This window comes from Sinocyclocheilus anshuiensis, unplaced genomic scaffold (assembly GCF_001515605.1).
Source record: "Sinocyclocheilus anshuiensis isolate Anshui unplaced genomic scaffold, SAMN03320099.WGS_v1.1 scaffold300, whole genome shotgun sequence".
NCBI classification, from domain to species: Eukaryota; Metazoa; Chordata; class Actinopteri; order Cypriniformes; family Cyprinidae; genus Sinocyclocheilus; species Sinocyclocheilus anshuiensis.
In genome coordinates, this window is record NW_015557379.1 from 476,487 (window position 1) to 486,368 (window position 9,882).

At 37.1% G+C, this 9,882-nt stretch overlaps 1 protein-coding gene across 1 annotated transcript in view; it reads right to left on the reverse strand.

The window, feature by feature from the left end:
- The window catches only part of LOC107679197 (transmembrane protein 87A-like), a 14,027-nt gene extending 11,444 nt beyond the window's left edge, over positions 1-2,583 (reverse strand). The window contains exons 1-4 of the mRNA XM_016474717.1: positions 2,370-2,583; positions 1,552-1,612; positions 849-941; positions 582-715 (exon numbers count right to left, since the gene is read on the reverse strand). Of these exons, the coding sequence (XP_016330203.1) occupies positions 582-715; positions 849-941; positions 1,552-1,612; positions 2,370-2,399 (318 nt within the window). The 5' untranslated portion in view covers positions 2,400-2,583. The remainder of the gene's footprint in view (positions 1-581; positions 716-848; positions 942-1,551; positions 1,613-2,369) is intronic.
- Between the last annotated feature and the right edge of the window lie 7,299 nt (positions 2,584-9,882).

Here is a 9,882-nt window from a genome sequence, read left to right on the forward strand (position 1 = left end):
TACTACTAATCACAGAACCGGCTTTACTGACGAGATGCGCATGACAATCGCATGTGATTTATCGTGCAGCCCTAAAAAAAAAAAAATAATAATTTTGACGGCATTGATAAACCTGTGGTGGTTTCTGCGGTGGGGAAGAAACATAAGATATTAATAAGATTAGTATTGACCAAGTTCAGAGGCTGTCATATGACAGTTTCAATATGAAAAATAACTTTTATATTGATTCAATGGATTTATTGCATTTCGGAAAAAAATTATCAATTCAAATAATCAATCAATAATTTTTTTATAATACATTTTTGAAAATCAAAATCTGGATTTGAATTTTTAATGTTATTATAACCTAAAGATGCTATGTGAAAGTTTGAAACAGAAAATAGTGGTTTTCATCTTGCCACTTTCTTGGTAAAGAAAACACATTTTTTCCAAATATTAATAAATATGATAGAATATAATAGAATATTAATAATGATAAAAACACTGACCGTGGCTTATTTTTCTTAATAAATGTGACAGAAATAGGTCAAGCTGAAAATAGGACATATATTACTGACTGAAATCAAGCAGTGTGAACGTGCATTGAGCATGGGGAACATGTGCATGTCACTGCGGCAGGATAACTCCCTGTATTTGTGCTGAATATACTGTCCGGGTCCGAGAGGGTTCGGGTCCAGACTCTTTCCTAGACTCAGTGGCGTCCTTTCATACATCTCCGGAGCGAGCAAATAAACAAATGATAAACAAACAAAGAGTATAATTTAATTAATAATAATTATAATAATAATAATTACAAAGAGTATCACACACATGCTTTAAGGATTTCAGAAACAAACAGCTGCCACTCACTTCAATATTGTTGTACTCATTGTGACAGGGGTAGTATTTCAGAAACCACTGAATGGAGAATGTCACTTCCTCCGGACAACCGAATGACGCCACTGCAAGGAGAAAAGAGATCCTTATTTCACTAGTATGCAATCAATACAAGACATATGTTTATTAAAAGGGTAAGTAGTTCAACCAAAAATGAAAATTTGCTGAAAATGTACTCATCCTCAGGTCATCCAAGATGTCAGATTTGGAGAAATCCATCACTTGCTCAGCAATGGATCATCTGCAGTGAATGGGTGCTGTCAAAATGAGAGTCCAAACAGCTGATAAAAACATCACAATAATCCACATGACTCCAGTTTTTTTGTTTTTACTTTGAACCGTTGCTTCCTCTTATGGACTCATATTTTGGCCAGAAGCAATGGTTTGAAGTGAAAACGTCTCGATGGACTGTAGTCGTGTGGAATTCTTGTGGATTACTGTGATGTTTTTATCAGCTGTTTGGACTCTCATTCTGACGGCACCCATTCACTGCAGAGGATCCATTGGTGAGCAACTGATGCAATGCTACATTTCTCCAAATCTGATGAAGAAACAAACTCATCCTAATCTTGTATGGCCCGAGGATGAGTAAATGTTCAGAAATTTTTTATTTTTTAATGGACTATTCCTTTAAGCTTTATCTTCAGTCTATGCAGAAATAATAACATTAGACACCTCTTAGTTGAATGTCAGTGTCCTTATACATGGATTTTCTCAACAATAAAGGTCTTGATGTCTGGAAAAGAGAAGAAAACACAAATGTCAAATTCTTTCTACAGTTTTCAGTGCTCAGTAGTAAATTAAACTGGTGTGATATGGGACTGTCTTACAGTGGCAGCCACTAGAAACCTCAGTGGAAAAATTAGACAGGCCTTTAAATATTTAATAAGACCTTGTCACAAACTTTACACCGATCATATTGACAATCAAAGGTGACAGCACGTCACACAGCTCGATGCCAAAAAATTATACGTAACTGATTCCTTTATACTGAACACTGAGTAAAATCCTCAGTTTGCATATTAAACTGCAGCGACATGCTACATTTATTGCTATTAGGCTGTAAAATGCCTCCTTCTTCTGTCATACAGCAAACAGTAACAGATGTTCTTTCTTTTCTCAACACCATGCCTCAAATGAAATTTACAAAAGAGATTTTACATACAGAAAAAGCATATTATTACAAAAATAAAAGAGACTTATGTTTTGTAGAGCTGCAGCATGCAGCATTGAGCTAACGTTAGTCCTCATGCAAACACAGCATATGGTCAGTTTAAGCGTGTTTTTTCATTTTAATGACTCTGACAGCTGTCTCATAACGTGTCGTTCATCTGTCATTCATTTCTAGAGGTTGTCTTAATAATAGAAACGTAAAAACATCACATAATCCGTGAACTAAAGATGCCCTGGTATCTAATGCTAGCTGTTAGCTAGTATTTGGACTCGTCGCTCGTTTTCATCCATTTATAATCATAAACATCATCCACACTCACGTTAAGCACTGTAATAGTCCACAGGCCCATCTCTGGAGCGGCGGTAACTCAATTTAATGATGAAGTGATGAGGAGAAATGGGATAAAATCGAGCAAACGGCTGCTGTTCTGTATCCACCGGCGGCTACTGTCGGCCATGTTTACTGAGACGCTCGCGCGGGGACTCACACGCACTCACACACACGCACACACGCACGCACGCACTCACACACACACGCACGCACGCACGCACGTATGAGGTGTATTTTGTGCATCTGCTTATGAGGTGTATTTTGTGCAATTTTTGCTCTTGCTGTGCAAACTGACAAGAGAACAAACGTGTATACGCTCGCCAGCCGTCTGGCCAAAATCCCATAGTATTCAGCCGTCAGACGTAAGATATGAGACGTTAGACGTCACGGTCACGTGTCGGAGCTGCGCTCAAACTGCGTGGAGGCGTATGAGGTGTATTTTGTGCAATTTTTGCTCTTGCTATGCAAACTGACAAGAGAACAAACGTGTATACGCTCGCCAGCCGTCTGGCCAAAATCCCATAGTATTCAGGCGTCAGACGTAAGATATGAGACGTTAGACGTCACGGTCACGTGTCAGAGCTGCGCTCAAACTGCGCGGAGGCGTGGCGGCGACGTAGCAAAAAAAGGATTTTTTTTACTTTGCGTCTGGATAACTTACGTGTGGATAAGCGTCTGGATAACTTACGTGTGGATAAGCGTCTGGATAACGTACGTGTGGATAAACGTACGTGTGAATAAGTAGGCTACATTGATAATCATTTGGCTTTGTCCCAGGGGCTGCGTTTCCGTATGGCAGAGTTGGCAGTCGCCATACCCTAGCCCAGTCAGGTGGAAAATCCAAACTCTCTATTATATTTCGTTATTATTGTTTTACATCACTGCTATTGGTCTTCCTTATGTCTGTTTGATGGTTTTACAAATATTTAACCAATGAAAAGCATTCAAAAGAGCTTGTCACTAAACTTTTTATCGCTATGGATCCTCAAACTGTCAGCAAAACCTCTTAACTTCACCCTGCTTCCATTCAGAACAAAGCGCGCAGCCTGGAGACAGATCTCGGCTTGTTCGCAATGCAAGGGTAAATAATAATGATGTTTGAATAAGTACAGCGTTTTATTCACTAAAACACTATGTTTATAAAGGCTAAAGTTTTTTGTGTACACACACACACACACTCACACTCACACACACACACTTGTGCGCGTGACACGTCATGCCGTCAAAAGGCGCTTCTTTTTTCCTCCTCAGTCACAAAATTTTTTAGTTGTAAACATAAGTCAGTAGCCTACCTTGTTTTAATACCCATGTATTTAATTACCCAGATTGGAGATAAATTAGTTGTGTTAGTCTTTGTCATCTTTTTCATAGCAATAAATGAATTCGCATGATTCTTCTGTAGCTTATAGCTCTTTCTATGTGCACGAAGCACGCTCTCTGTAGCATGTGTTCTTTTTTAAATTAAAATAGTCCTTATAAAACAAATGAGACATACAAAATGCTTATTCGTTATATAAATTATTGTTTGGATAGCAGCACAGAGTGATTCTTATTTTATAATTGCATTTTATGATTGGAGGTGTTTTCTAAAACCTACATGACAAGTCAAGATGTTATCAAATGCCCGAGTTTTTCATGCTCCATGCTTACTCTAAACATGCCCTTGAATGTATGGAAAGTAATCATTTGGTTTAGAAATGCTATGCTTTTCTAGACAAGCATCCTCTTCAAGACGCCTGTTTCACACAATCTACTTTTGCGGTGCGTATGCGGTGTGTATTTTTTCCGCACCCATGTTAACGGATTGGAGCGCCGATCCTTCTATACGCAAAATACGCAAGCTGTGTAGGGCCTCCAAAACACCAGGGCCCCCTTGCTCTCAAAGGCCTCAAAGATGATTTAATTTTAGTTTAGTTTTTGAATTTGGCCAGCGGTTATGAAAACATGAATGATCATTTCTTTTAATGCGGTGCGCTGTCGCCCTTGGCTTTCTACGTAAAAATCAGTCTAATCATGTAATGTGAATGTCACACAGTCCCTTGCTCGAGACTAGAAAAACGAGTTGGAAGTGTACCGAGCTGCGGAAGAGACGCTGTTTCTCAAGCGCTTTCCGCGAGCGCGATTCAAGACGGAGTGAAACACGGACAAATGTGTTTCATTCATTCGTTCATAACCACTCACTCACTCACTCACTCAGAGTTGCACAAGCTTTGATCTCGCCGGCGTCGCTACGTGGTCACGTGATTCATGGAGCTCTTCAAACATACCAGCGTTGACAATACATTTGAATGGGCCGTTGCCGTGTACACACCTCACGCACCGGATGCCGTGCGCGCGCTCAAGGAAGTTGGACATAATGGTGTATTAGAGGTAAAAAATTATATAAATACTGTTCGGTTTCTGGCACAAACCGATCGTTTCGTGTCTTAGGACATCAATGTGTCGTCACGAGCCGCAGGGTTTAATTTGGATTTGTCTGTGCATGTTTTTTTTACTCTCATAGATTTTGTTACCATTGCCATACATTATACGACTGATAGACTGCAACGGTTGGACTTAAAAATCATCATATGTGTTCTACTGAAAAAACAAAGTCACCTACATCTTGGATGCCCTGGGGGTAAGCAGATAAACATCAAATTTTCATTTTTTGATGAACTATCCCTTTAAGTAGGATAGGCGACAGCTTCATTACACAGGTATTTGCTGCAATGTTTTGGTAAACATTACAGCATATTATGCATTGATTATTACGTTGATGACATTTACAGTATCATTTTATTCTGGAGAGTGATGGATAGGCACCATTAATACGGTTTTCTTAACCCTCAGGTATTGCTTACTTATAATGTGACCATACAGCTTAACAATTTTTTCAGTTAAATAAGTGTTGTATATTTTAGTTCAATAATATCTAATATTTTGCGGAGATCTTTTGGTACTAATGTTGAAGAGAGGAGCGTCATTTCCAAAAGAACATGCAGCGCTCAAACTCGGTCCTGGAGGGCCGGTGTCCTGCAGAGTTTTGCTCCAACCCCAATCAGACACACCTGAACCAACTAATCAAGCTCTTACTAGACATACTAGAAACTTTGTAGCAGGTGTGTTGAGGCAAGTTGGATCTAAACTCTGCAGGACACCGGCCCTCCAGGACTGAGTTTGGGCAGCCCTGTTGTAGAGAGAGAAAAGGCCTGTATATCGCCCCCTGGAGGAGAAAGGAAGAATGACGAGGCTGAGCTGTCCTTTGTCACACCGAAAGCAGAAAGAAGGCACAGAGAAAGCAAAAAAAGAAGCAGCAGCAGCAATCAGTTTAAAATGGTAAAGGAGCAAGCTGAGCCTTGGACAAGTGTGTTAGCTGACTAGTGAAGGAAAAGCAAAAGCTTACAGCACCTGGTATTCCCAGGCGGTCTCCCATTCAAGTACTAACCAGGCCCGACCCTGCTTAGCTTCCGAGATCGGGTGTGCTCAGGGTGGTATGGCCATAAGTGAGTGCAGCACTCAAGTGCGAGCTATTTAAAGAAGACACACCGGCAGGTGAACGAAAAACAGATTTTTTTCCACTCAAGTGTTTTCATGTCTTTTAAAAGTCTTCTTTTTTCTCCCCAACAAAAATTCACGCTTCCATGAAACTTCCACAGAGTGCAGCATTTCTGCCCTAACATTGATTAACTAGAGAAAAACAACATGTCAACTCCTCCCTCTTTCTCATGCCTTCTTTCATACATACATACATGAATTAATTAATCCGTTAATAAATTAAGAAATAAATTAAAAGGCAAAAATCAATGTTGCTGTGAGGCACGTTGAGTGGATGTAAATGAGGGTGAATTTCTGAATGATTTAAAAACAAAAATGTCATGCCTATGTTTAAAATGAATGAAATTAAGTGAAAGAAATAAGTAACAATAAAAATATACATTTAAATCAATAAATTTAAAAATCTGTTGCAGTGACGCACTTTGAGTGGAAGTAAATGGGGGCGTATTTTTGAACTATTTAAAATCAGAAATGTCATGCATGGTTAAATTAAATTAAATTAAATTAAATGAAAAATGTTAAATAAATAAATATTGCGGTGAGGCACTTTGAGTGGAAGTAAATGGGGGTGAATTTAATTATTTAAAAACAGAAATGTCATACCTGGTTAAATTAAATTAAATTAAAAATGTAAATAAATTAATTAATTAATGAATTAATTAAATTTACATAAATAAAATCAATATTGCGGTGAGGCACTTTGAGTGGAAGTAAATGGGGGTGAATTTAATGATATAAAAACAGAAATGTCATGCCCATTCTTTTCGGAAAAAATAAATAAATAAACAGAAATCTGACAAAGTTGTGTTATAATCACTCTACAGTGAAAAAACAAAACAACATATGAACTAGTCCCTCTTTTTCATAAATAAATCAGGGTTCCTCAAATCTCAAATCAGGGCCAATGTGCTGCAGAGTTTAGCTCCAACCCTGATCAAACTCACCTACCTGTGATGTTCTACAGATCCTGAAGACATTGATTAGCATGCTCAGGTGTGTTTGATTAGGGTTAGAGCTGAACTCTGTAGAAAAGTGGATGTCGTGGGCCAGATTTGAGGATTCCTGAAATAGAAAAAGGCAAAAACGAATGTTGCAGTGAGGCCCCGAGTGGAAGTAAATGGGGGCCTAATTTTGAATAATTTAAAAACAGAAAGGCCATGCGTATGGTTTCCTATAATAAATAAATAAATATTCACTCTTAGGTTAATGCTAGGGTTTTTTTTTGTTTTTGTTTTTTTGAGCTGATGAAACAGTCTTGTCCTGTTTCCAAGTACTGAAAAAGTACAAAAAATGCTGCAATATTTTATTTGTTTACTTGCTAGTCATTTGACCACTCACCAACATCAGAGAAACATAAACATGAGAATGTGTTTTGTTGTTAAATTATTGAAATATTAACTGAAAATCTAAGAGGGTACATCTAAGAGGGTACATCTCCTATGTAGTTTACGTGTAAGGGTTTCGGCTGACAAACAAGTTTGGGAAACTCTCAAGTAACTAAATACTATTTATTATGGTATATAAGCTCCTTAGAGTTTGTGTTGCCGCGATGTACCAGCACTGCTTAAAATAGAAATCGTTATGTTACGTTTCTTCCTGTTGTTTCAAAGATTAAAGGCAAAATCACTTTCCCTAATAGTCTGCAGTAATGTGGTAAACGCTAAAATGTGGGGTTTTTAATAATGGTGGCATTTGACACTTGGAATTTTAAGATGTAGAATAGTAAACAACACCCGTTTGTTTGAATAAACAAACGTTTTTGCATTGTAGTCTTATATATTTTTTTATTTTCGTTTGCAATGTCCAAGAACAGCTTCACATTTAAATGATTTTGTCTTTAATCAGATGAGAATATGGCTATTAAATTTGTGTAATATTGATGATTGAGTTAAGTTTTTTTTTATTTTTAGACAGAATTTTGTGTAAAAAAAATGAAGCAATACGATCAAGGTTTCTTCAAGAAGCAACCATGTCAAAGACAGGTAGCTGCAGTACAGTGCAGTGCGTGTCAGAGCCAATCCACCAGGCAGGGTCAAGTTGGCCAGCAAATTATCAGCCCTGAACCTGGCAGCACAGGTCAGAGCCAGCCAGAGAGGGCCAGTGAGGACTACACCAGCAGCCATCTATATGCAGCAACAGGTGAAAGTTAGAACATGAGCAATTTTTACAAAAAGTTCACTAGACACAAACACACACACACACCGTCTGTTTGGACAATAAAAGAAGTCGAGAACAAGTATTGTCTAGTCGATATAGAAATCGCTAATGTACGACAGCAACAACAAAATGACATTTTTTCAAAATGTTTAATCGAAGATTTTATCTCATACATTACAATTTTTGATATTTATATTTACCTTTTTGCCTTTCATTTTTTTGATAATTAATTTCAACAGTAGTAGTGGAAACAAACATGTTTCATTAATTTAATTGCAACTTAATCATATTTTACTGACGTGAAATGTTGTCTGCATATGAAAACGTTTTCAAGCTTTGCACTTACATTATGATAATTATTGCTTACCAAACTCACAGTAAATGACTGATTTCAACTGGTACTGACACTGAAATCATAAGCGAACGTTTCCGAGTAACATCTTTTAATATTAAATTTAAATATGAACAAATGGCTTATTCAGAGTATTACTAGACCAAGTTATCATTTCATATAACATTTATGGCAGCACTTTAAAGCAAACTTTATTTTGTTAGCAGTATTTCATAAGATATTGTTCATAATGCCATTAATTGTCTCAACCTCAAATTAATGCAGATATCATTGTACCTCCAATCAGAAGGTACAGTAATAAAAATACTTCACACGTTTAAACACTTCTGAAGATTTCTCTAAAGATTCTGCGTTTCTGTCAGTTTAACTTCCAAGTTAAAATGTAAAAAACACTATATATAAAAAATGCCTTGTCCTTTATATTTACAAAATGCATTTCTATAATATACAAAGTAGATTCTATGCAAAAACAAAGTTCACAAAAAAGCTTAAAATCACAATGTACTGTAGCTTAATTTTACAACTCCTGAAGACAATTACATTATATACGTAACAGTCTCTTAATCACTTCTGAAAAAACAGGACTTGTTTTCTAACATTTGTAGCATCACAGTTTTGAGGTCTGTACTTCAACATGCATTAAGCCAAAAACAACACCATGGTAAAGCTTTCAGACAAGGCCCACCAGGTGGGTTTAGGGTCCATCGTGTTTCTGTGCAACTGTGAAATGCTGTATGAGGGCAAACAGACAAGATTTTTTTTTTTACATTTTGCATTAAATCAGACATATGTTGCCATAGAAATTCGCATACACTATTGTTCAAATGTTTGGAGTTGGTAAGATTTTTTTATTATTTTGAAATATGTCTCTTCTGCTCACCAAGGCTGCATTTATTTGACCAAAATACAGTTAAAACAGTAATACTGTAAAATGTTATTACATAATATTAAATAAATATATCATTTGCTCAACAATGGATCCTCTGCAGTGAATGGGTGCCGTCAGAATTATAGTCCAAATATCACAATAATCCACAAGTAATGTAAGTATTTCATAAACGGCATGTCTGTCAGTAACAAATCCATAAAGACGTTTTTAACTTCAAATCATTGCTTCTGGCTAAAATACGAATCCATAATCCATAATATTGCTTTCTCCAGTAAAGTTGTCTGGTCTGAATCAGGAGAGAAATACGCATAGATCAAGCACTGTTTACAAACTAAAACAGCCCAAAACTGATCTAAACAAATATGCCTTAATGATGGACTATTTTTTTACAAACATGCAGCTTTTCGTTTCTTAGGACGTTGATGATGGACTGGAGTGGTGTGGATTATTGTGATGTTTTTATCAGCTGTTTGGACTCTCATTCTGACGGCACCCATTCACTGCAGAGCATCCATTGCTGAGCAAGTGATGGAATACTGAACTTCTCCAAATCTGTTCTGATGAAGA